The sequence below is a fragment of the Pituophis catenifer genome, unplaced genomic scaffold, assembly GCF_029215685.1.
Source record: "Pituophis catenifer annectens isolate HBS135680 unplaced genomic scaffold, rPitCat1.0.hap2 SCAF_1, whole genome shotgun sequence".
In the NCBI taxonomy this organism is placed as follows: Eukaryota; Metazoa; Chordata; class Lepidosauria; order Squamata; family Colubridae; genus Pituophis; species Pituophis catenifer.
In genome coordinates, this window is record NW_027256881.1 from 2,011,834 (window position 1) to 2,039,561 (window position 27,728).

The 27,728-nt window shown below is 45.6% G+C and overlaps 1 protein-coding gene across 1 annotated transcript in view; it reads left to right on the top strand.

Moving 5' to 3' along the window:
• Window positions 1–27,728, top strand: part of BCAS3 (BCAS3 microtubule associated cell migration factor) — a 464,753-nt gene that overhangs the window by 295,299 nt on the left and 141,726 nt on the right. The window contains exon 16 of the mRNA XM_070931996.1: window positions 14,875–15,025. Coding sequence (XP_070788097.1) covers window positions 14,875–15,025 — 151 coding nt within the window. The remainder of the gene's footprint in view (window positions 1–14,874; window positions 15,026–27,728) is intronic.

The window sequence follows — 27,728 nt, forward strand, 5'->3', positions numbered from 1 at the left end:
GATTAATAGGTACCACTTCCGTGGGAAGGTAACAGCGATCCTTGGGCCTTCGACATATAGCCATGCTGGCCACATGACCACGGAAATTGTCTTTGGACAATGCTGGTGCCCTTGGCCAAGAAACGGAGAGGAGCATCGTGCCCTAGAATCGGACACGACTGGACACGGAAAACTTTACCTTTTTAGTCCTCAGCGTACAGCCATTTAATGACCGTGGCCCTGAAAAAAGTAACTTATTACGACTGTTTTTCATATTTACGGATGTTGAAGCATCCCCATGGTCATGTGATCTAAATTTGAATGCCCGGCATGTACTGTATTTATGACAGTCGCACTGTCCCAGGGTCTTCCCAGCTGGCAAAGCCAATGGGGGAAGCCAGGTTCGCTTAATGACGGCATGTTTCCCTTAACAACTGTGGCAGAAAGGTCATAAAATGGGGGCAAAACTCACTTCACAACTGCCTTGCTTAGCAACAGAAATGTGAGGCTCAATGGTGGTCATAAGTCGAGGATTCCCTGTCCATTCAACAGTCGAGCAGCTTGCCTTCAGATGTTATGGGTGCTCCATCACTGGAGACTTTTAAGAAGAGACTGGACAGTCATTTGTCTGAAATGGTATAGGGCAGTGATGGTGAACTTTTTCAGCACCGAGTGCCCAAACCTGAACATGCGTGCATGTGCGCGCACCGGAAACTGGAAGGCCTGTTTTTTGGCTGTTTTCCAGCCCGTTTTCTGTCCATTTCCAGGGCCAAAAATGGCCTGGTTTTTGGCCATTTTCAGGCCATTTTCCAGTGCTCTGGCGTCCGCGAAGACCAGCTGGCCGGCGCGCATGAAACCAGAAGTGCAGCTGGCGACGGCGCATGTGCCCACAGATAGGGCTCTGCATGCCACCTCTGGCACGCGTGCCATAGGTTCACCATCATGGGTATAGGGTCTCCTGCTTGAGTAGGGGGCTGGACTTCCAGATGAGAATGTATGTATGTATGTATGTATGTATGTATGTATGTATGTATGTATGTATTTCGCGGATAAAGAAATAAAGGGAGACTAGCAGGGTGGATTTGATTTAAATCGAGTTGATTTAAATCCCTAGTAAAAAGGCTTGATTTAAATCAACTCGATTTAAACCATAATTTTTAAAGAGCAACTGTCATCTCTGCTACTCCTTGGACCCACTGTTGACTCACCGATAGTCCCAGTGTTGCAGAATATACAGCCTCCTGCTACATAACTAAGCTCCATTTCATGCTGAATAAACTAAATTATTTATGTATCTTAAATAGAAAACTATCTTACAATAGATTTTTACCCCAAAAGTTTTTTATTAAAATAAATTCGATAAAAATAAAAAAAATCTGATTTAAATCAAAAAAATCCAATTTTTTTTTTTTTAAAATCATTGATTTTTATTCATCCTGGAGACTAGTATAGATCTATTTCAAGCTATTTAGCTCTCATCAGCTAGCCATACCATTACTTGGATTCGAACTTGGGCTGCCTGCATGTTAGACAGTTGTATTAACCTCTGAACTGGATTGGAGCTGAAAGGCAAAAGGGATGCAGTGTGCTCCCTCCCACATGCTGGGGTAGACCAGGTGCCTCGATAGAAAAACACTTTTTATATATATCCATATATCTATATATCTAATATAGGACTTTATAAACTAAGGCAAGGGCAAATATATATATTTGCCCTTGCCTTAGTTTATAAAGTCCTATGTTAGATGAAACCTATCTCAGCCCCCATATTCTCATTTCCTCCCACTGAAAACAATGAGGAATATTTATCTGTACTGGCTGCAGACTGGTGTCTCCCAGCCTCTTACTCTCATCCTAATGGATCTTCTTTTTCCTGATATAGGAACTCTTCCATGCCATCCTGACCCTCTCTCTCTCCCCGACAATTTTCAAGGGGTTAAGATTTATTGTATTACCGTACTTTTATCGTCCCTAAATATTTTATGATCGCCTACAATATTTGCTGATTTGCTTTCCTACGGGGGATCTCTGAATTTTTAGAAGCCGTTCAAGATTATTATTATTTTTTTTAAGGGGGAAAAAAAAAAACCCCAAAACCAAACTCACGTTAAGGAATAAGTTAATTATTAACCGCTTAGTTTTGTGTCCGCCTTCGCGTCTCGGTGGCTCAACCTCCCCCAAAACAAGGCAAATTGCAAAGTAATGGAGAAACTCTTTTAAACAGACCGACAGTCGTATCTGTTAAAAACGGTTCCAACTCGGTAGATAAGATCGGATTTTCAGAGTGAAAATGAAATTTCACAGGCAGTGGGAGGGAAGCTTTTGTAGTCAATAAAACGAGGACTTCAAAGAAGTTGCTTTCATGTTTGCTGAGATCACGGTGGAGATGGCTGTGAACTCGAAGTCAATTGGAAGAGGTTAAATAAGAGGGATGGGAAATGTTGCCACTGCAGAGAAACTAAAAGGCAAGCCAAAATCATCTCAGGTTTATTTGTCCTAGCCTGCTAATGATTATTTACGCTAATCAAGAGGCATCTTCTCATGGGTGGGCTGCCCTCTTGGGATGGAGTTGAACACAGGGGCGGGTTGCTGGGGGTTCGCAGGAGTTCGGGAGAACCTTTAGCTAAGATTCTGTGCGGTTTGGACAACCCCCAAATCCCACTCCTGGCTGGCCCCGCCCACAACACCCCACCCCTCCCAGGAGTCCCAACACGGCCCATTTTGGATGTAGGTAAATGCAGGGCACGTGTGGAGACTGGGAGGGCGAAAAAACGGGACTACCAGAAGCCTGGGGAGGCCATTATCGCCCTTCAGGAGGTTCGAGGGAAGCCTCTGGAGCCTGAGCAGGGCAAAAACGCCCCCCGCTGTGGTGCAGGAAGCTGACTAGGCCACACCCATCATGGCCACGTCCACCTGGCAACCGGGCAGAGAACCCCTTGCTAAAAATTTTGAAGCGCAACACTGGTTGTACATTTGGAAAATATTCCAGGTCACCAGGTCCATTTCATATTTCTGGTCCAAGTCTAGGACGAGGGATTCATTGGAGATCCTATACTTATCAGTGGTGGGTTTCAAAATTTTTTACTACTGGTTCTGTGGGTGTGGCTTGGTGGGCATGGCATGGCTTGGTGGGTGTGGCTTGGTGGGCGTGGCAGGGGAAGGTTACTGCAAAATCCCCATTTCCTCCCGATCAGATGGGACTCAGGAGGCAGAGAATAGATGGGGACGGGGCCAGTCAGAATTTTTACTACTGGTTCTCCGAATTACTCAAAATTTCCACTGCCGGTTCTCCAGAACTGGTCAGAACCTGCTGAAACCCACCTCTGACTTCTGCCTCATTTAAATAGCTCACAAAATGTCAGGCCCAAAGAATCATGACCACATCTTAAAAGTTCCAATTAAGCTGATCTATTTCTCTGACTATACACAAGAATCTAGTCAACTAATGGTCAGATTGGCGCTAGATAAGAGTCAACGGAATTCAAGAGGGGTTGGACTTATGAGAACTAATGATTCTAGGCTGTTTACTCTCTTGACTCCACTCCCAGACTCTGCCTGCCCTTCTACATGAAGTGAAAGTTCCAGGGTTGTCTCTTTAATATCAATGTGTACACTAACTGGATAAGCTAACTATAATTCTATTGTTCTGTGTATCTATGTCACTAACAGGATAGCAGTTTATAATATTGGTGTGCAGGTATAAAGGCCAACCACAATGAGCTAATTTCAAAGGTAGTTCATCCTCAAGCCGGGAGGACTGCTAGAGTGCCTGGGAAATTGAATAACCAAGAAAATTTTAACAGATGTTTCATTTACAGTTAGTCCTCGATTTATGATCACAATTTAGCCCAAAATAAGTGATTGTCAGGAAATTTCTCCTTATTTCTATGTTGCTTCTCTCCTTGATAGTTGCAGCATCCCCAGGATCATGTGATCAAAAGTCGGTTGCTTGGCAACTGTCCCAACTTCATGTGATCATCATTTGTTACCTTCCCAGCCAAATTCTGATAAACAAAGTCAATGGGGGAAGACAGATTCGCTTAATGACCTCATGATTCACTTAACTGTTGCAGCAACTCACTTAACAATTATGGCAATAAAGATTGTAAAAGAGGACAAAACTTACTCAACAACTGTCTTACTTAGCAATGGAAATTTAGGGCTCAATTTTGGTCGTAAGTCAAGAACTAATTCTAATGTATTGTCCTGGTATAAAAGCAAGCGTCCCTCTTAGCAACTGGATCCCATCCCACCATACATTGATGAACACTGTTGTGACAGTGCATGGAGTCCGCACATGGGAACATAACACATTCTCGTGTAAAAAACATTCCGTTCTTTTCTATCTCTCAGTTGTGGGTTAGGCTAGCAACCTTTTTGCAATTTGCGTTCGATTTGCGTCAGCTAACCAAACCACAAGATGTAGTTTCATTTGATCTCCATAACCACAAATTTGTCTCGGCGTAGAGATCTTGGAAGTTTATAGCACTAACATTGAGATTTCTAAAAGGTTCTGATTTTGATGCTTGAGTGATTCTGAACAAGAGGTTTAGTTCAAGGGACCTAACTAAGACCATAACTATAAAGAATATTTAATCTTATGCCTCAATTATTTACTGTATTTTTCGCACTATAAAACGCTCCGGACTATAAGACGCACATTAGCTTTAGAGGAGGAAAACAAGAAAAAAAAATCTGCCTCTCTGCCTCCCAGCATCCATCCGGTATTCATCTAGCTAGTGTCCTTGCAGCAAACAGCCTGCCTCTGCCGGGGAATGCTGGAGCCTTCACTGTCAAGCAGCTGATTGGCAGTTGGATTGAACTCCCGGAATACCGTCAATCAGCTGTTCTAGGCGGCGGGGATCGCCACTGCCGCAGCCTGTTCGCCGTCACTTGTTCACCACTGCCAGTCACCGCCTGTTCACTACCGATCGGTGCAGCACATTCGCCACCACACATTCACCGCTGCCCATTCACCGCCACCTGTTCGCCGCCACCGATTCACCTCCGCCCATTCGCCACTGATCAGCACTGCGCATTTGCCACTGCCCATTCACTGTCGCCCATTCATCACCGATCAGCACCGCCCATTTGCCCTATTGGCAGTGATAGGCAGCGGTGAAAGGGCGGTGGCGAACAGGCAGCGATAGGCGGCAATCCCCGCCACCTAGAATAGTTGATCGGCGGTATTTCGAGATGCCAATCCAACCGCCAATCAGCTGCTCGGCAGCGAAGGTTCCAGTGTTCCCTGCCGGCAAAATAACTCAAGAAAGCTTTTATAAATAACTCAAGATGGCAAATACACAATACTCCTTCCTCCTGTTTTCCCCACCACAACAACCCTGTGAGGTAGGTTGGGCTGAGAGAGAAAGACTGGTCCAAAGTCACCTACCTGGCTATCATGTCTAAGGTGGGACTAGAATTCTCAGTCTTCTGGTGATTGGCCCAAAATCACCCAGCCGGCTTTCATGCTTCAGGTGGACTAGAGCTCCCGGGCTCCTAGAGATTGGCCCAAAGTCACCCAGCTGGCTTTCATACTAAGGCGGGAACTCACTGCCTCCTGTTTTCTAGCCTGGTGCCTTAACCACTAGTCCAAACTGGCTCTCAATGACCTTTAAATTCAGTATTTTGCAGCAGTTGCGGGGGAGTAAATCCTAGAACAGGTAAAGCCACCTTTTCCATAGCGCAGCCACTTTGCTGGCTACTCAAAATTCATTTTGGGCTTGATTTGATCAGCGACAGCAAAAGGAAATGCTGCTGTCAGGTCTCAGGTATTTGCAACTTATCTCGGTTTAATACCCCAGCTCAAGACAAGGCAAACATCCTTAGTTCCAAAGGAAGGAACAGCAAAAAAAAAAAAAAAAAAAACCAATGTCATAGCACCGTGATGGCGAACGTATGGCACGTGTGCCACAGGTGGCATGCATAGCCATATTGGTGGGCACGCGAGCTTAGCTCCAGTGGGACTGGAAGTTGGCAAACGGGCCATTTTCAGCCTCCAGAGGGACTCCGGGGGTCTGGGGAAGGCCGTTTTCACCCTCTCCAGACTCCTAGAAAGGTTCTGGAGCCTGGGAAGAGCAAAAAACAGGCCTTCCAGTCCCACCCGAAGTTGGCAAACAGGCTGTTTTCAGCCTCCGGAGGGCTTCTGGGCGGTGGTGGTGAGGAAGGCTGTTTTTGCCCTCCCCAGATTCCTAGAAAGGCTCTGGAGCCTGGGGAGAGAGAAAAACGGGCCGACCAGGCCATTACGTGCCAGGAGCGGAGGGTGGGGGGGGTCATGCATGGGGGCGGGGTGCATAGAATTATGGGTATGGGCACGCGTGCGACACCCCTCCCCGCGCTCCCCCTGTTCCTGGCACGCGATGGCAAAAAGGTTAGCCATCACTGTCATAGCAACTGTTATTAAAAAGAAAAAAAAAGTGAAAATCCCACCGTTAAAAAACAAACAAGCCAAGAAACCCAAATCAAGACAGGAGACACGAATTCGAAATCTTGTTTATCCTTTTGAGGTTTCCGGAAGACTTGGCCCGATTCTAAAACTCACAAATCCCGACCCTCCCAACCTTTCATCCTTTCTCTCCTCCCTCAAATTATGCACCTTTCTTTCCCTCCGGGTTTTAAACATCTTCCATCATTTGGGGCCTCTGGATCTGTTTGGTTTTTCCTTGCACCATTCCCCGAGAGACAAAACAACATTGATGTCTTGGGCGGCAGGAGGATGCGTTGCAAGGAACCCTCTGCTTTTGATAGGAAAACAAACACGGGGACCCCAAGGAGCTCAACGGCAACAACAGCCTCGCCGAGCCATGGTTAGAGGGCGGTCCATGAAACGAGCTGAAATGAGAGCGCTGGAAAGGAAAGGAAATTCTCAAGTGTCTTTTGGAGGGTGAAAACTTCATTAAAACCTCTCCTCCTCCTCCTCCTCCTCCTCTTCCCCGCTCTTCTTTTTTCAGCCTTCAGCCCCTCTTGAAGGGCCATTATAACTTTTCAGACGGAGGAAAAACGCTTTTCTTTCTCCTCGTTGTGTTTCGTCGGAGGAAAGAGGGCAATTGCCTCTCCAAGAGAGGCACTTCAGTTTCGGGATTTGCGTAATATCTCCACAAAGCAGGAAGAACCATTTGTTAAGGGCCCAATTCAAAGATGGCTCCCTTTTGATTTGATTATTTCCTCTTCTTTTCTTTCTTTCTTTTTCTTCTTTCTTTCTTTTTTCCGGTCTCCTCCTCCTCCTCCTCCTCCTCTTCCTCCTCTTCTCCTGGAGAATAAAAGCCCTTATTTCACAGTATTGGGCAGACTGGAGAAAAACTAGCTAATGATCTAAACCTTTTAATTCAGAAGGGAGCTCGTCTCTTTTAAGTGCTTTTCAATCTCTTGTAAACAGATGAGGCCCCAGCTTTCTTCGGCCTCTCTTATCTGTTCTTTCTTTCTTTCTTTCTTTCTTTCTTTCTTTCTTTCTTTCTTTCTTTCTTTCTTTCTTTCTTTCTTTCCTTTTTATCATTCCCTTTTTTCTTCCTTTCCCTTTTTTCTTTCTTTCACTTTCTTTTCTCTTTTTCTCTCTTTTTCTTTCTTTCCTTCTCTTTCCCCTTTTTCCCCTTCTCTTTCCTGTCTCCCTTTCTCTTTTTTCCTCTCTTTTTCTTTCTCTCCTTCTGTCTTTCCTGTCTTTTCTCTCTCTTTTTCTCTTTCTTTTTCTTTCTCTCCTGTCTTTCCTCTCATTTTTCTTTCTCTCTTTTTCTCTCTCTTTTTCATTCTCTTTCTCCCTCACTTTCTCTTTCACATTATTATCTCTCTCTCTCTCTCTCTCTCTCTCTCTCTCTCTCTCTCTCTCTATCACACACACACGGACATACACACACCGACACAACGGACACACACACAAATGGAGACTCACAGACAGAGTCATCTAGCATTACTCTTCTGCCTGCCTCACACTCTCCGTGAAGTCGTTTCTTTAGTCCACCAAATTAATTTCCTGAGAAGGAAGCTGGGTACGTCAGAAATGGGGGTTTGCGGGGCCAAAAATACTTTGCAGGAACATTTTGCTGTCTTTGGGCAATGCAACGGACAATCCAATATATGCTTTTATCCAAGCACAAGTTTTTTAAAAAAATAATAATAATTGGTTTCCATTGAAGAAAATGAAGAACTTCTTAACTCTTTTTAAATCAGCTGCTATCAAAGCATTTGAATCCAGTTGACGTAGTCCATTTTTGGAAATATAAATAAAAAATATATTGTGTTCTCCAACAGAAAGAATTGATATATGGCAGGTGGACCAAGACAGTCATAGAATGGATCCCACTTGTTAAAACGTGTCCACAAAAGAGACCTGAAACAAGATGGAGCAACAACTTCTTTTCTTTTCTTTTCTTTCCTTTCCTTTCCTTTCCTTTCCTTTCCTTTCCTTTCCTTTCCTTTCCTTTCCTTTCCTTTCCTTTCCTTTCCTTTCCTTTCCTTTCCTTTCCTTTCCTTTCCTTTCCTTCCTTCCTTCCTTCCTTCCTTCCTTCCTTCCTTCCTTCCATGTGGATGCTGCAACGGTCATGAGTGTGAAAAACAGTCATTTTTTTCCAGTGCCATTGTAACTTTGAACAGTCACTAAACGAAAGCTTGTAAATCAAAGACTAGGCGGAAGAACCAGCAATAGCAACTAATGTGGCGTCTGATATTGTGCTTTTCAATATATCTCCAATGGAGAAACATCATTTTAGATCTCAGAAGATGCTATCACAAAGTAGGCTTATCCATTGGATCAGTGGTGAAATCCAAATTTTTTTAGTACCAGTTCTGGGCGTGGCTTGGTGGGCGTCGTGTGGTTTGGTGGGTGTGGCAGGGGAAGGATACTGCAAAATCCCCATTCCCTCCCCACTCCTGGGGGAAGGATATTGCAAAATCCCCATTCCCTCCCCACTCCTGGGGGAAGAATACTGCAAAATCTCCATTCCCTTCCCACTCCTGGGGAAAGGATACTGCAAAATCTCCATTCCCTCCCCACTCCTGGGAGAAGGATATAGCAAAATCTCCATTCCCACTCCAGTCTGGAAGTAGCCAGAGGTGGTATTTGCCGGTTCGCCAAACTACTCAAATTTTCCGCTACCGGTTCTCCAGAACCTGTCAGAACCTGCTGGATTTCACTCCTGCATTGGATGTCCAAATTATTCCTTTTTTTATTTTTATTTTTTTGCTCCATTCCCAGGATTGTTCATTCCCGGGATTGGCTGTATTTTTATAAAGAATTATAAAAGGATGATTGTAGGGCGGGGTGGAAAAAATACATTACAAGCTGGCAATTCTATCCTGAACAAATCAGCTCTGTCCCGCCTGCCCAATGCATCACATTCCCAGGTAGCAAGTTTAGAATTGCAGATTACATTAACAGAAAAAGGAGGGAAAACAAGTCGGGGAGGGGGGGAAATGTGTCACGTTATAAAGTCTACACTTCTTGAACCAGAAAAAATGAAGGTCGTTGTGTTTTGTTTAGAAAGGGCCCAAAGGTTAACAGCGGGAGCGCTCTTTTGAATTAAACAAATCATTTTTGTTAAAAAGAGGACGGAGAACGTCTGGGATGAAGTGTTCCAAATGTAAGGAGCTATTCAGAGAAAACGTTGGAAAACTGAAGTGGTGACACCATATAATGGTGGAACACAAAGAAGGAGGAGGAGGGGGGGTTCAACCTATTCTCCAAAGCCCCTGAAGGCAGGAGAAGAAGCAACGGGTGGAAACTAACCAAGGAGAGAAGCAACTTAGAACTAAGGAGGAAGAAGTTAGAAGAACAACTAATCGGTGGAAGAACTTGCCTCCAGAAGTTGTAGGAACGTCATCACTGGAAGCTTTCAAGAAGAGATTGGAGTGCCAATTGTCAGAAATGATATAAGGCAGTGTTTCTCAACCTTGGTAGCTTGAAGATGGGTGGACTTCAACTCCCAGAATCCCCCAGCCAGCGCTGCTGGCTGGGGGATTCTGGGAGTTGAAGTCCACCCATCTTCAAGCTACCAAGATTGAGAAACACCGGTATAAGGTCTCCTGCTTGGGCGGGGGGCTGGACTAGAAGACCTCCAAGGTCCTTTCCAACTCTATTATTCTGTGGTCAAAAAAAAGACGATAAGAAAGAAAGAAAAGCACCAAATGCACTTCAGTTAATAATAAATTCATGGATTTTAGATTGTAGAATGAGGAGCTCTGATGCAACGGGGGTGGATCAGAGGTCAATGCAGGAGAAGGGGCAGAACTGGGGCAGAGTCAAAAGAGAAATCGACCTAGAATCGCTACGTATGACAAGAATGAAATTTTGGCAGCTACGTGCCTCTTCATTTCAACTTGCCATTAGAGTAAAGTGGGGGGAAGTGTTGCTTTCGAATGGGTTAGATCAGGGGTGTCAAACTCACATCTTTATGGCATCATCACGAGACGTGACGTACGGTGACTTTTTCTCCCTTTGCTAAACCGGGTGTGGGTGTGGCCAGTGTGTGATGCATTCGGCCTGTGGGCCGCGACTTTGACACCTGGGTTAGATGGGAAAACGAAACCTCCACGATTCCGCTGAAGACCATGGGAGCCTGAAACCTTTTCAAGGACACCGTAACAGGTGTGGAGTGGAAGCAGATGGTTCCCATAACAAAGTGAACTTGTTTACATGGACTACGTGAGAGGTTGGGGGATTCGGTTTGGGAAATTATTGTTTAATTCTATGAGCCTGAGCATCTGGAAACCTCAGAGTTAGTTTTGCTTCGACATTACCATGCAGTGCATTCAATAAACAGTAAGATTTTCAGAAACGGAATGAACCTGGGGTTTCATTTGGATTCTCGAGCTGGATGTTGACAATGTAGTCATAAACGGACTAAATCCAACTTTTCTTGACCATGGACCTTTATCTACCTTGTTTCTATTCTATTCTATTCTATTCTATTCTATTCTATTCTATTCTATTCTATTCTATTCTATTCTATTCTATTCCATTCCATTCCATTCCATTCCATTCCATTCCATTCCATTCCATTCTCTTTCTTATTCTCTTCTCTTCTATTTCTTATTCTATTATCTTTCTTATTCTATTCTATTCTATTCTATTCTATTCTATTCTATTCTATTCTATTCTATTCTATTCTATTCTATTCTATTCCATTCCATTCCATTCCATTCCATTCCATTCCATTCCATTCTCTTTCTTATTCTCTTCTCTTCTCTTCTATTTCTTATTCTATTATCTTTCTTATTCTATTCTATTCTATTCTATTCTATTCTATTCTATTCTATTCTATTCTATTCTATTCTATTCTATTCTATTCTATTCTATTCCATTCCATTCCATTCCATTCCATTATTCTATTCTATTCTATTCTATTCTATTCTATTCTATTCTATTCTATTCTATTCTATTCTATTCTATTCTATTCTATTCTATGAAAATAAAACCCTTATATTTTTTTGAACCCTGAAATAAGTGCTTGGCTTTAGTTTCGGGGAGGTCTTATTATTTTGGGGCACATGGAACAAGATGGGACTCCTCTTGGCGTCTTACCTGATTTCCAGCTCTGTCTCCCTAACCCTAACCAGAGGAAATGGCCGGGGGCCGGCTGCACATGTGGTTAAATATTTTCAGGGAGGGCTTATTTTCGGGGGGTGTGTGTGCTTATTTTAGCGCATGCGCTCAAAAGCCCAATTGGGCTTATTATCAGGGGATGCCTTATTTTCGGGGAAACAAGGTAACTCCAAGCCAGTACTAACTCTTAGTTGAGCAGGGGCTGCTTGAGCAATAAATAAGTTTAATTGGACCTTCACATGTGGGCTTGGTCTTTCGACACCTGACAGTCAATCAAGGGGATGATGGGGCGTGGGGGAGGGAGATCAGGGACGTGGGTGGGTGGGGAATAAGAAGAGGAAGAGCCTGGACTGCCATGCCATCAGTGTCATCCAGGGCAGGGATGTTGGCATCCTCGAAGCAGATGAGAGCAGTACTTTAGGGCAGGAGCCAGCAATGAGCCTAAAATGGCCACCGTCCGCTGTTCCTCCGTCTTCCCTATCGGTTACACAGCAGCTTGAATAGAGACGGGTTTGTTCTTTTTCTGCCCCGTTCAGTTTTTTTTTCTGTTCAGCCTTGGCAAAAACATTTAAGGTTTTCTGGTTTGGAGAGTCATTTTGTAAATGCAAATCCCCAGTTTTTCTTTGGATTAGATTCATGGAGTAGAGGTTCTGTCTTGGAAGTAATTTCTAAAACATGACTTTCCTTTTTCTCTTCCTTCCTTCCTCTCTCCCTCTCTCCCTCCCTCCTTCCATCTTTCTTCCTTCCCTCTATCCATCTGCCTTCCTTCCTTCCTCCCTCCCTCCCTCCCTCTATCCCTCTTCCTTCCTCCCTCTTCCTTCCTTCCTTCCCTCCCTCCATCTTCCTTTCCTCTATCCATCTTCCTTCCTTCCTTCCTTCCTTCCTTCCTTCCTTCCTTCCTTCCCTCCCTCCATCTTCCTTCCCTCCCTCTATCCCTCTTCCTTCCTCCCTCTTCCTTCCTTCCCTCCCTCCCTCCCTCTTCCTTCCCTCCCTCCATGTTCCTTCCTTCCTTCCTCCCTCCCTCCAACTTCCTTCCCTCCCTCTATCCATCTTCCTTCCTTCCTTCCACCCTCCCGCCTTCCTTCCTTCCTTCCTTCTTTTTCTTCCTTCTTCTCTATCTCCTCCGTTCCTCCCTCCCTCTTCCTTTTCTCTCTCCATTTATCTTCCTTCCTCTTCCTCCCTTCCTCCCTCCCCCCCTTTTTTCTCCTTTCCCTTTCTTTTTATTTTAAATTGGCATGAAGGAAAGAAAAGGTCTCTTTCCCTCGCCTTTTCTACATTTTTATTAAATCCTGTTTGCTTTAAGGGAGCGAAGGTGACCCCAAACTCTGTGTTATGCTTGTAATTATTTGAAACGGACAGTTATTTTATTACGTCTTGTTTCCCCAAAAGACAATATTTGCAAAATGTGTACCTTTTTTTTTCCCGTGGCATATTGGCGATAACTTCCAACAAACTCTTTTAAAAAAAGCCTGAACAGATATTAATAGGGGAAGAAAAAAAGCACTTAACCACAACCGAACAATTTTCCATAAAATTGCTTGCGAGATTTCTATCTGAACGGAGGCGACCGGCATTCTGAGATGGCGGAAGGAGGAAAGTTTACTGGGTTTTAAACTTTGCCAAATGGTTTGAAGCAGTTCTTGGCACGTTAAGCAAATCACCCTGTATGCCTTAAATGTATGTTTGGAGAACAAATAAACATTTGTGTATTTAAAGATAGAAATGGCAGATTTACGGCAGATAGGGAAAGGAACGGAATTACCAGGCGCGTGAAAACATGTGAAAGTGATACAGGCCAGAAATCCTACATTTCTGGTTTAGTTAGTCTATTTCAGCCCTACTGATTTTAATGGTTGGAGCACAAATTAATTCTGTACATTCATTCTGGTGGTGAAATCCAAATTTTTTTTTTTTACTACCGGTTCTGTGGGTGTGGTTTGGTGGGCGTGGCAGGGGAAGAATACTGCAAAATCTCCATTCCCACCCCACTCCTGGGGGAAGGATACTGCAAAATCTCCATTCCCACCCCACTCCAGGGGAAGGATACTGCAAAATCCCCATTCCAACCCCACTCCTGGGGGAAGGATACTGCAAAATCTCCATTCCCACCCCACTCCAGGGGAAGGATACTGCAAAATCTCCATTCCCATCCCACTCCAGAGGGAAGGATACTGCAAAATCTCCATTCCCACCCCACTCCTGGGGGAAGGATACTGCAAAATCTCCATTCCCACCCCACTCCAGGGGAAGGATACTGCAAAATCCCCATTCCCACCCCACTCCTGGGGGAAGGATGTTGCAAAATCTCCATTCCCACCCCACTCCAGGGGAAGGATACTGCAAAATCCCCATTCCAACCCCACTCCTGGGGGAAGGATACTGCAAAATCTCCATTCCCACCCCACTCCAGGGGAAGGATACTGCAAAATCCCCATTCCAACCCCACTCCTTGGGGAAGGATACTGCAAAATCTCCATTCCCACCCCACTCCTGGGGGAAGGATACTGCAAAATCCCCATTCCAACCCCACTCCTGGGGGAAGGATACTGCAGAATCTCCATTCCCACCCCACTCCTGGGGGAAGGATACTGCAAAATCTCCATTCCCACCCCACTCCAGGGGGAAGGATACTGCAAAATCTCCATTCCCACCCCACTCCTGGAGGAAGGATATTGCAAAATCTCTATTCCCACCCTACTTTGGGGCCAGCCAGAGGTGGTATTTGCCAGTTTTCCAAACTGCTCAAAATTTCCGCTACCGGTTCTCCAGAACCTGTCAGAACCTGCTGGATTTCACCCCTGTGTAATTCTGTATTAATTCTGGTGAAGAGTAAATTCTGGTGCTTTTTTCCGCAATCCAAACTTCTGTTTTAGGGCTTCATTTTATTGTTGAAACTGTACTGGTGGTCCTTGACTTACAACCATTCATTTAGTGACCCTCGAAGTTACAACGGCAGTAAAAAAAAATGTGATTTACCGGTAGGCCCGTTTTTCACACTTACGACCCTTGCATTCTCTCCATGGTCACGGGATCAAAATTCAGAAACTTGGCAACTGATTCACAGTTATGACGACTGCGGTGTCCTAGGGTCCTGCGATTCCCCTTTGGCGACCTTCTGACAAGCAAAGACAATGGGGAAGCCAGATTCACTTAACGACCGTGTTACTCACTTAACAACGGCATTGGCTCCACTTCACAACGGTCGCAAGAAAGGTCGTAAAATGGGGAAAAACTCACTTAACAACTGTCTCGCTTATAAATATAACTAAATGAATATTATCCATTACATTTATAATGTTATCATCATTATACTGGTATTATATAATAAGTATATCCGAATCAATTCTCCTTCTCTCTCCCACAAGGTAAACTGAACAGTCAAGATTCTTATAACAATTTTACCAACAACAATCCGGGAAACCCTCGCCTGTCCCCACTTCCAAGCCTCACTGTGATGGTCCCTCTTGCCCAGATCAAGCAACCCATGACTCTAGGAACCATCACCAAACGGACAGGGTAAGTCCATGGTTGCAGAATGGTGATCTCTCTACTTCCCTTCCCTTCCCTATATCCTTCTTTCTTCCTTCCTTCCTTCCTTCCTTCCTTCCTTCCTTCCTTCCTTCCTTCCTTCCTTCCTTCCTTCCTTCCTCCCTCCTTCCCTTCCCTTTCTTATATCCCTTCCTCCCTCCCTCCCTCCCTCCTTCCCTTCCCTTCCCTTCCCTTTCTTATATCCTTCCTTCCTCCTTCCTTCCCTTCCCTTTCTTATATCCTTCCTTCCTTCTTCCTTCCTTCCTCCCTCCCTCCCACCTTCCCTTCCCTTTCTTATATCCTTCCTTCCTCCCTCCTTCCCTTCCCTTTCTTATATCCTTCCTTCCTTCCTTCCTCCTTCCCTTCTCTTTCTTATATCCTTCCTTCCTTCTTCCTTCCTCCCTCCCTCCCACCTTCCCTTCCCTTTCTTATATTCTTCCTTCCTTCCTTCCTCCCTCCTTCCCTTCCCTTCCCTTCCCTTCCCTTCCCTTTCTTATATCCTTCCTTCCTTCTTCCCTTCCCTTCCCTTCCCTTTCTTATATTCTTCCTTCCTTCCTTCCTCCCTCCTTCCCTTCCCTCTTATATTCTTCCTCCCTCCCTCCTTCCCTTCCCTTTCTTATATCCTTCCTTCCTTCTTCCTTCCTTCCTCCCTCCTTCCCTCCCTCCCACCTTCCCTTCCCTTTCTTATATTCTTCCTTCCTTCCTTCCTCCCTCCTTCCCTTCCCTCTTATATTCTTCCTCCCTCCTTCCCTCCCCTTTCTTATATCCTTCCTTCCTTCCTTCCTTCCTTCCTTCCTTCCTTCCTTCCTTCCTTCCTTCCTTTCTTCCTTCCTTCCTTCTTCCTTGCTTCCTCCCTCCCACCCAACCTCTCTCCCTCCTTCCCTTCCCTTCCCTTCCCTTCCCTTCCCTTCCCTTCCTCCCCAGAAAATCTTTTTAAATATGGCCTAGGATGGAGTTTTCTGGGGGCATGAATGTTTCAATTTTTAATTATATTTTCTCAAATTTAAATTTTTCTTTTTTTTTTTTTTTAGTTTACGTGTGCTTTGTTTCCTCTTAGCCTGTCTGTACTTTGAAACTTGATATGGCCTACTGAGTTATAAAAAAAAGTAAGATCTGCTTTGAATCATTCAAAGCTCATCAACATTCAATAAATCAAACGATTTATTCATGGACTAGTTTGCCTCTTTTTGGCATATTTGCTTCCCCGAAGCATCTTAAAACTGGTTGGAAAAGCAACATAGGTAGTCCTCGACTTACAACCATCCATTAGTGACCACTCAGAGTTACAATGTCGCTGAAAAAAGTGACTTATGACCGTTTTTCACTCTTATGACCATTGCAGTATCTCTGTGGTCCCATGATCCAAATTCAGACGCTTGGCAGCTGACTCCTATTTATGACAGTTGCAGTATCCCTGGGGTCACATGATCCCCTTTTGCGACCTTGTGACAAGCAAGGTCAATGGCGGAAGCCGGATTCACTTAACAATTGTGTTACTCACTTAACAACCGCAGTGATTCACTTAGCAACAGTGGCAGGAAAAGTCGTAAAATGGGCGGAAACTCACTTAGCAAATTTCTCACTTAGCAACAGTAATGTTGGGCTCAATTGTGGTCATAAGTCGAGGATTACCTGTAAGCCCTACCAGTTACCATTTTTTTAAAAAAAGAGAGAGAGAGAGAAAGTTATACGCAGGGTTTTTAAAGGTAAAACCTGTTTAAAAAATAAATATATAATTGAAAAGATCGCTGGTCCTTAGAATAGGCTGTCACACAGACAAAGCAATTGAACTGACAGATCATTAAGGAGGTGAATTGCAAGAAGGAATTTATGCTCCCCAAACTTTAAATCTATCTGCGGACAAGATAGCACGTTATTAGCTTGTCTACAGCACGTAATTTACGAGGAGTCTTCGACTTTACAACAGTTCATTTAGTGACTGTACAAAGTTATAATGACACTGAAAAAAGTGACTTACGACCGTTTTTCACTCTTACGACGGTGCAGCATTTCCCCCTCTCCCCCCCCCCCATGATCACGCGATCAGAATTCAGACGCTTGGCATCCGGTTCATGTTTATGACGGTTGCAATGTCCCGGCCTCATGCGATTCCTCAGTCCAGCCAAGCCAACGAGGAAGCCAGATTCACCTCACAACCGTGTTCCTAACTTAATCCCTGCTGTGATTCGCTTAACGACGGTGGCAAGAAAGGTCGTAAAACGGGGCAACGTTCACTTAACAAAGAAAGGCCTCCCTTAGCCACTCAAATTTTGGGCTCAATTGGAGTCGTAGGTCAAGGACTAGTTTTTTGTTTGTTTGTTTGTTTGTTTGTTTGTTTGTTTATTTTAGGGGTCCCTAAACTTTGCAGCTTTAAGACTTGTGGACTTCAACTCCCAGAATTCTGGGAGTTGAAGTCCATAAGTCTTAAAGCTGCCAAGTTTGAAGACCACTGGTTTATTTATTTATTTTTATTGCAATGGACTTTTGAGGAGGAGCTAAGAAATCTGAGGAAAGCGAAGAAAGAAACCGAGTCATTTCTGCTTATGTACATTTTTCTCTCCTCCAGGCAGATGGTTTCCATGAGAGCAGCTTAGATTGGAGCTCAGGGTTGAACTGTGGGGTCCTTGGTGCTCCCTGAGCTTGGTGATTTCCTGGCAGACGTTTCATGACCCGCCTAGATAACAACATCAGTGCTGGAAGGGACCGCAGGGTTTGCAGAAAGGAAGAGGAGGAGGACTAAGGGGTCCCTGAGGCTCTCTGAACTGGGTAGTTTTCTTGCGAACATTTTATGACCCAACTAGGTAACATCATCAGTGTTAGAAGGGAATGGGATTTGAATACCGGAGGAGAAGGAGGAAGACTGTGGGGTCCTTGGTGCTCCCTGAGCTTGGTGGTTTTCTTGCAGGCGTTTCGTGACCACGCTGGGGAACATCATCAGTGCTAGAAGGGAGTGGGGTTTGCAGAGAGGAGGAAGAAGAGTAGGAAGAGGAGGAGTTGGTTAGTGGGGTCTTTATTTATTTATTTATTTATTGGTTCGATTTATATGCCGCCCTTCTCCGGAGACTCAGGGCGGCTTACAATGCGTTAAGTAATAGCCTTCATACCTTTTGTATATACCTGCTTAGTAGGGCTTTTGCCCCCCCCCCCAGCAGTGTTCTTTTTTATACAAAGTCAGTTTATTGCCCCCCACAATCCGGGTCCTCATTTTACCTACCTCGGAAGGATGGAAGGCTGAGTCAACCTTGAGCCTGGTGAGATTTGAACTTGCAGTAATTGCAGGCAGCTGGTGCTACTTAACAGCACTTTAGTCCGCTGCGCCACCAAGGCTCTTACTTTGCTGATCTTTGAGCTTGGCAGTTTTCTTGCAGACGTTTCATGACCCAACTGGGGAACATCATCAGTCCTAGAAGAGAGGGGGGTTTGTGGAGAAGAGGAGGAAGGGAAGGAGAGCCTGAGTGGCGCAGCAGACTAATGCTACTGTTAAAAGGTAGTATTTAGCTTCCAGCTGCCTGCAATTACTGCAAGTTCAATTCTCCCCAGGCTCAAGGTTGACTCAGCCTTCCATCCTTTCTAAGGTAGGTAAAATGAGAACCCAGATTGTGAGGGCAATAAGCTGACTTTGTATAAATATACAAAAGTATGAAGGCTATTGCTTAACGCATTGTAAGCCGCCTTGAGTCTCTGGAGAAGGGCGGCATATAAATCAAAAAAAAAAAAAGGAGGAGGAGGAAGAGGAGGAGTTGCTCCTTGCTGATCTTTGAGCTTGGCAATTTTCTTTCAGACATTTTATGACCCAACTAGGTAACATCATCAGTGCTAGAAGGAAGAGGGGTTTTCTCTCTGTTTGTATACCAGTGGCTTTCCGTGTCAGTGTTGGTGGGAGGGTTCTTGGTGGTTCCTTGATTAGGCTGTGGTTTATGGTTAGTTTGGTCATCCGAGTTGGTAGTTCCTTGATTGGGGTCAAGGAACCCAATTATCCAATCAAACTTTTATCTCGCCTTGGGCATTCAGATCTAGCTGACCTTTTCAGGAATAGTTGGACTCTGTTTCGTTTATGAATTTAACCCTTGGGGCATTATGGGATGCCACACCCGAAAGCAGCCCATTTGAGAACTTTTATCTATATTGTGCATTTGTTTTTTTATATATATATATATTCAGATGGGGAGGTTTTCACTTATAAGATTACAGAGGCCCCTTAACCACAATAAAAACTTATCACTGAGAAATACAAATAGACATTACTCCCTACGGTTTTAATATTTTAATTACAATCTTTTAATTTTCCGGGTTGTCCTTCCAAACAGGTCTTGGGTCTAGAAACCTGGTGGAGTAATTCAGCAGAAAACTGTAGGGTACAAGGCAGTCCTTGACTTACAACCATTCATTTAGTGACCGTTCAAAGTTACAATGGCGCTGGGAAAAAGTTATTTATGACCATTTTTCACACTTATGACCGTTGCAGCATTCCCAGGGTGACACGATTGCAATTCGGATTTATTTATTTATTTATTTATTTGTTTAAATTTCTATACCGCCCTTCTCCAAATAGGACTCAGGGCGGTGCACAGCCTAAGTAAAAACAAAGCATACAAAATTTAAAAAACAGTATTAAAATAATTAGATATTCTGGCCGTAAATTAAAACAACCTAATTTAAAACCAATTTAAAATTTAGCTCAAGCCAGCCCAGCTAGGATACTTGGAAACATGGATTAATGATGGTGGTCGTGTCCCAGGGTCATGTGATTCCCTGTTTGTGAGCTTTTGACAAGCAACATCAAATGGGGCAGCCCGATTCACTTAACAACCACGTCACTATACTGCTAATTTGTTTGTGCTCATCTTTTTTTTTTTCCATTTGGGAATTCAGCTTCCTTCGGCCTTTGTTTTTTGCATCCTCCATGCAAGGCCAAACAAAACTCCGCGGAGAGATTTTACGGGAAAGATCTGCCCATGAGCCGCGGTGGCCCAGTGGTTAGAGTGCAGTACTGCAGGCTACTACTGCTGATAGCTGGCTGCCTGCAATTTGGCAGTTTGAATCTCACTAGGCTCAAGGTTAACTCAGCCTTCCATCCTTCTGAGGTGGGTAAAATGAGAACCCAGATTGTTGCGGGCAAGAGGCTGACTCTGTAGATCGCTTAGAGGGGACTGTAAAGCACTGTAAAGCGGTATATAAGTCTATTGCTTGGGAGGGAAGGAGGGAGGGAGGGAGGGAGGGAGGGAAGGAAGGAAGGAAGGAAGGAAGGAAGGAAGGAAGGAAGGAAGGAAGGAAGGAAGGAAGGAAGGAAGGAAGGAAGGAAGGAATCGGTGGTGGCACAGTGGTTAGAATGCAGTATTTCAGGCTAACTCTGCCCCACAGCCAGGAAGTTCGATCCTGACTGGCTCAAGGTTGACTCAGCCTTCCGTCCTTCCTAGGTCAGTAAAATGAGGACTCAGATTGTTGGGGGCAATAGGCTGACTCCAAAACCACTTAGAGAGGGCTGTAAAAGTACTGTGAAACGGTATATAAGTCTAAGTGCTATTGCTTGGGAGGGAGGGAAGGGAAGGGAAGGGAAGGAAGGAAGGAAGGAAGGAAGGAAGGAAGGAAGGAAGGAAGGAAGGAAATCCGTGGTGGCACAGTGGTTAGAATGCAGTATTTCAGTCTAACTCTGCCCACAGCCAGGAAGTTCGATCCTGACCGGCTCAAGGTTGACTCAGCCTTCCATCCTTCCGAGGTGGGTAAAATGAGGACCCAGATTGTTAGGGGGCAAGAGGCTGACTCTGTAAACCGCTCAGAGAGGGCCGTAAAGCACTGTGAAGCGGTATATAAGTCTAAGTCCTATTGCTATCTCAGCCTGCTTCCTCATTCCATTGGTTTTTCGCTGTTTCCCTAAAAGCAGCAAAGACCAGGTGGATTAAAGGAGCCTCTCTGCGTGTCAAAATGCCTCGGGTTTTTTTTTTTTTCCCCTGCAAAAGCCACAGGAACGAAATACCTCTGTGTCTCTATGAAGGAGCTCCAAATTTGATCACGCTTAATTTCCCTCCTCTGCCTTTAGGATGCTAGTCAAATCCAGAGCAGCTTGCTTTCATGTTTTGACAATTTTTTTTTCAAACTTTCCAAGGCTTGAATTGTTAACCTTCCGGATTTTGTAAAGAGACAACCCCCCCCCCCCCAAAAAAAGGGAAACATTCAGTTGGAAACTTAGAAACTAGAACTAAAGAGAAATTTCCTTACAGCGAGAACAAATTACAGATAGTCCTCGACTTACAACAGTTCGTTTAGTGTCATTCAAAGTTGCAATGGCACTGAAAAAAGTAACTTACGACCGTTTTTCACACTTACAGACTCTTGCAGCATCCCCATGATCAGGTGATCGAAATTCATACACTGGGCAACTGACTCTTATTTATGACGTTGCAGTGTCTCTGGGTCACGTGATCCCTTTTTGTGGCCTTCTGACGAGCAAAGTCCATGGGGGAAGCCAGATTCACTTAACAAACCTGTTGCTAACTTATCAACTGCAGTGATTCCCCTAACAACTGTGGCAAGAAATGTCGTAAAATGGGACAGTACTCACTTAACAAATGTCTCACCTAACAACACAAATTTTGGACTCAATTGTGGTCGTAAGTCGAGAACTACCTGTTGTGGTCCGCTGGCAGCTTGCGGAGCTGGCAGCAGAGTCGGACCGTGAGGTGGCTGGGGAGGAACATGGGCCAGTCATGGAGTCTGGGGAAGGCTCGGATGGGGGCTCTGCATCAGAGACAGAGAGGGGGCCAGGGCCATCTGGGAGTTATGTGCTGACTCCGGAGCCTCCAGAGTCTGATGTCAGCGAGGCAGAGGAACAGGGGGAGCCTGTTCCCAGTGCGTGCATGTGCAGAGCTGCCAGAAGGCAAGAACAGTTAAAACAAAAGGGGCGACTCAAGAGTAAGGCTTGGAGATGATTGGCCCTTCCCATAAGACATAAAGGTGGAGGCACATGAGCCTTTGTAGGAAGCAACTTTGTTCGTTCCGGGTCGGTTTCAATTCTGAAGCTCCGTTTTGACTCTGTGCTCCATGTGGCCTTACAAAGCCAATTAGGTCTTTGGCAGCGTGTCAAAGGAGATAAAGGTGGGTGCTTATCAGCCTTATCCCGAAGGACTGTGGCAGACTTCTGTCGGACTCTTTACAAACTAATTGTGACTCATCACAGGCCGTGAATGAACAGAATTCACAGCCGTTGAAATATAAAGAGGGTTTTTGGGACTGATTGTGTGCTTTTTACTGTCTCAGGAAGCCTAGATCAGAACACTACCTGTACCCAGGTAGGAAGGGTCTAAATCAGAGATATTCAACTGTGGCTACTTTAAGACTTGTGGACTTCAACTCCCAGAATTCCCCAGCCAAGCAAGTAGCCAAGATTAGATACCCCTGCTCTAAATAAAACTTCCTTCATTTTATTTTTTCTAGCCTGCCATCAGTAGGGAGCTCTTGAGGAACTTTGGGATCGGAGGACTTGAGTGGGAGATGACAGCTGTTCAGCCCAGATTCAATCTGCACTCACTGAACTGGGAGTAATTGGCTTGTTTAATTTAGCGGGGCTTGTTTTGAATGAGAGAGAGAGAGAGAGAGAGAGAGAGAGAGAGAGAGAGAGAGAGAGAGAGAGAGAGGGAGAGATGGAATTGTAGTCTCTCTATCCATCTTCTTCCTCTGAAAACCATGGGATCTGGAAGGTTTTGCAGCTCCGGTTGGCTCGTGATCGCATTTTAAAAGGATGCTCTTCTAAAAAACTGAATTGAAAACGACTTCAGAGTCGTATACGCATACAGAGGCAGGTTTGTGTGATTGTGTGTTGTTTCGTGAAGCTGGAAAGGTAAAGCTTGAAGAGGAAATGCTTAGCCGCTTTGGTCTAGTAGCTAAGGTGCTAGGATAGAAAGCGGGAGACTGTGAGTTCTAGCGCTGCCGTAGCCATGAAAGCCTCTGCGTGGCTTTGGGCCAATCAGGAGGAGACTGTGAGTTCTAGTCCCGCCTTAGCCATGAAAACCAGCTGGGTGATGTTGGGCCAATCAGGAGGAGACTGTGAGTTCTAGTCCCGCTTTAGCCATAAAAAATGGCTGAGTGATCCTGGGCCAATCACCAAGAGACTGTGACTTCTAATGTTGCTTTAGCCGTGAAAACATACTGGGTGACTTTGGGCCAATCAGGAAGTGACTGTGAGTTCTAGTCCCGCCTTAGCCATGAAAACCAGCTGGGTGACTTTGGGCCAATCAGGAAGAGACTGTGAGTTCTAGTCCCGCCTTAGCCATGAAATCCAGCTGGGTGACTTTGGGCCAATCACCAGGAGACGGTGAGTTCTAGTCCCGCCTTAGCCATGAAAACCAGCTGGGTGACTTTGGACCAATCAGGAAGAGACTGAGTTCTAGTCCTGCCTTAGCCATGAAAACCAGCTGGGTGACTTTGGGCCAATCACCAGGAGACGGTGAGTTCTAGTCCCGCCTTAGCCATGAAAACCAGCTGGGTGACTTTGGACCAATCAGGAAGAGACTGAGTTCTAGTCCCGCTTTAGCCATGAAAGCCAGCTGGGTGACTTTGGGCCAATCACCAGGAGACGGTGAGTTATAGTCCTGCCTTAGCCATGAACGCCGGTTAGGTGACTTTGGGCCAGTCCCTCTCTCAGCCCAACCCGCCTCACAGGATTGTTGTTGTGAAGAAAATAGAAGGGGGAAGGTGTGTTCGACATGTTGGCTGACTTGAGTTTTTTGTAAAAAATAATGAAAGGTAGGAGGCAAACAAATCATACATACATACCATGTTTCCCCAAAAATAAGACCCTGTCTTATTTATTATTTTTTTTACCACCAAAAAAGGCACCAGGTCTTATTTTCGGGGGACCTCATCCACTGACTCACCTCACTTGCACGCCTCGCCCCCGGCCTCCTTTTCGCTGTCGGAGGCCTTCAGGAACTTCTTCTTCTGCAACCAGCAAGCCGATAATAGAGCTCCGGATCGATCCGGAGCTTTGTTATCAGCTACAGGGGCCTTTAGGAAAGCCTTGCTGTCTGCAGAAGAAATGGGCTGGCAAGGCAGGTGTCGGAGTTTGTGAGGCCTGGCTACAACTGTCCAAAGGTAAGTAGTAGGGCAGCTTCCTTCCCCCATCCCCACCCGAGCTTAATTTTTCCCCGTGCATCCTGGAGTGGGCGGGATTTTAATTAGGGCTTAATTTTGGGAGTAGGGCTTATATTGGCCGCACATGTAAAAATCAAGCTAGGACTTACTTTCAGGGTAGGTCGTATTTTCGGGGAAACAGGGTACATAAAATGTTTGCTGGTGCATTGGGGCTGCGAATTCAGCGGAAGGGCAACTGAGCGGAGAGCACTTTGTGAGAGACGGAATGAGCTGAACGCGGATATTCCCTGCTTAGCCATGCCTCAAATGGCCAAATTGAGACAGCAGCCTGAACTGAACCTCCAGGGGACACGGCGTGCGTTTTAACATATTTAACATCTGCCCTCCTCTTTCTCCAAATGCAGAGCACTCCGAGCCTATAATAATAGAAAGAAGGCAGGGCAGGGACCATCTGCCTTGGCTCCGAGACGAGGAGGAGGCCGCGTGGGCAGTCGGCAAACGGTAGTTGACAGATGCATTTACACCTAAGTGGATAACACCTTTAAGGGGTGCCCCAAGGAAACCGGGCCCTCCCCACAGCCCTTGTTGCTTGACTAGAGAGAAGGGGGTCCTTGAAACCAGGAAGGGGGAGGCTTACCAAAGGTTCCGGGGTGACAGTTGCAGCTAACAAAGTGGACAAGAGAAAGAAAGATAATAGTTTTTTTTTTTTAATTGCATCTGCTTTGTTCCGCCGAGTCTCAGCTCTCTCTGAAGCTAAATTTAGCCAGGAACTTAGCAAGAGTAATACAGGTAGTCCTCAACTTACAACCGTTCGTTTAGTGACCGTTCGAAATAACGACGGCACTGAAAAAAAGTGACTTTTAGTAAAATAGAAAATAGAATATCAGAGTTGGAAGGGACCTTGGAGGTCTTCTAGTCCAACCCTCTGCTTAGGCAGGAAACCCTATGCCAGTGATGGCTAACCTTTAGGCCATCGCGTGGCAAAAGCAGGGGGAGCACAGGGGGTCGTGTGTGCTCGTACCCTCACCCATAATTCAAGCTCCCCATCCCCCGCGCGACCCCCGCTTTTGGCACGCAATGGCACAGTGGGCCTGGTAGGCCCATTTTTCGTCCTCCCCAGGCTCCGGAGGCTTTTTTGGAGCACAGGGAGGGGGGAAAACGGCCTTCTCCACCCCCCGGAGGCCCTCCGGAGGCTGGAAACAGCCTGTTTCCCGACTTCCGGTGGGCCCAGAAGGCCTGAAAATCAGCTGGCCAGTGCACACATGCACACCAGAGCTGAGCTAGGGCAATGCTCGGGTGCCCACCGATATGGCTCCGCGTGGCACCTGTGGCACGCGTGCCATAGGTTCGCCATCACGGCCCTATACCATTTCAGACAAGTAGTTGTCCAATCTCTTCTTAAAAACTTGTCAGTGGAACAGCTTGCCTCCAGAAGTTGTGAGTGGACAGCCACCTATCTGAAATGGTGTAGGTTCTTCTGCTTGAGCAGGGAGCCGGACTAGAAGACCTCCAAGGTCCCTTCCAGCTCTATTCTGATTGCAGAGCTGTTTCCGTCTCTGAAGCCAGGGTTCCTCAAAATCTTCCTGTGAAAGGATGGTATGGGGACTCCTGCCTGGGGTCACCACCCTACGAAAAAGATGTTGAGAACTTTGGAAAAACGTTCAGAGAAGAGCAGCTAAGATGATCAAAGGCCTGGAGACTAAAACATATGAAGAATGGCTGCAGGATTCGGGTTTTCCTAGTCTAAAGAAAAGAAGAATTTATTTATTTATTGTTTATTTATTGGTTCGATTTATATGCCGCCCTTCTCCGGAGACTCAGGACGGCTTACAATGCATTAAGCAATAGCCTTCATACTTTTGTATATACCTGCTTGGTAGGGCTTTTGGCCCCCCCTTAAGCGGTGTTCTTTTTTATACAAAGTCAGCTTATTGCCCCCACAATCCGGGTCCTCATTTTACCTACCTCGGAAGGATGGAAGGCTGAGTCAACCTTGAGCCTGCTGAGATTCGAACTCGCAGTAATTGCAGGCAGCTGGCAACTAAGTGCTATTTTAACAGCACTTTAGTCCACTGCGCCACCAAGGCTCTTAGGTGGGACATGATAGCAGTATTCCAAAATTTAAGGGGTTGCCACAAAGAAGAGGGGGTCAAGCTATTCTCCAAAGCACCTGAAGGCAGGACAAGAAGAAACAGATGGAAACTAATCAAAGAAAGAAGCAACCTGGAATTGAGGAGAGACTTCCTAACAGTGAGGACAATTAACCAGTGGAACAGTTTGCCACCAGAAGTTGTAGGTGGCAAATTTACAGTGATCCAACACTGGGGGTTTTTAAGAAGAAACTAGACAGCCACTTATCTGAAATACTATAGATTCTCCTGCTTGAGCAGGGGGCTCGACTAGAAGACCTCCAAGGTCCCTTCCAGCTGATTCTATTCTAAGATTGAGTGCAGGGTTGGATTAGAAGACCTCCAAGGTCCCTTCCAGTCCTGATTTTATGAGAGGAGAATGAAGGATTGCATGGTTTCTAGCTCTAACCTTTGCCCAGTCAGTTCTGCAAAACTTTAGCTAGTGAGAAGTTTCACCCCCGCTGTCTGGAGTTCTCCCCGTGTTTGTTTTTACAGTATGGAAAGAGGAATTCAGATAACGCTTGTTTTTGATGTGGGATCTGGCCGAGATGGTATCATCTCATGTACTGATTTGTTCATAAAAATCGCTGATATCCGTTTGATCTCTTTTGAACTCTGGAGACTTTAATGCTTTCCAGGACCTGTTAGTTGTGCAGACAAAAGGGAGGGTGCGTGTGTGTGTGTGTGGACAAGCGAGTAACCCCAGCTGTATAGGAAATAACAAAGAAAGACCAAAGCCAAACTCCGAGAAGGTGGGGGTGGGGGGTGGGGGGTTAGGAAAAGGAATGAAATCTACTTTTCAAAACACAGCAAAGAAGCCAGAGGTGACAGGCTTATGGAAATTATTTTCACAAACAAAGGAATGCACCGGTTTGGGAAATTCAAATTTGAAAGATGTTTTACCCCAGGCGATCCAGGATAGGATAGGATGGGACGAGATGAAATGATAAGAGGATAGCATAGCATAGCATAGCATAGCATAGCATAGGACCGTGATGGCGAACCTATGGCATATCGGTGAGCACAGGAGCGTTGCCCTAGCTCAGCTCCAGCGTGCATGCGCGAGCTGGTCAGCTGATTTTCGGGCCTTCTGGACTCACCGGAAGTCGGGAAACGAGCCGTTTCCGGCCTCCGGAGGGCCTCAGGGGGTGGGTGGGAAAGGCCGTTTTTGCCCTTCCCAGGCTCCAAGAAAGCTTCTGGAGCCTGGGGAGGGTGAAAAACGGGCCTAGCGGGCCCACCAGTAACCTTTTTGCCGTCGCATGCCAAAAGTGGGAGGAGCACGGGGGGCACTGAATTATGGGTGTGGGCACGCATGCACAACCCCCCCCCACTCCCAAAGCTTTTGGCACGCGACGGCAAAAAGGTTAGCCATCACTGGCATAGGATATAGGATAGATAGGATTCCTTAAGGATAGGATAGGATATAAGGATAGGATATAGGATATAGGATAGACAGGATATAAGGATAGGATAGG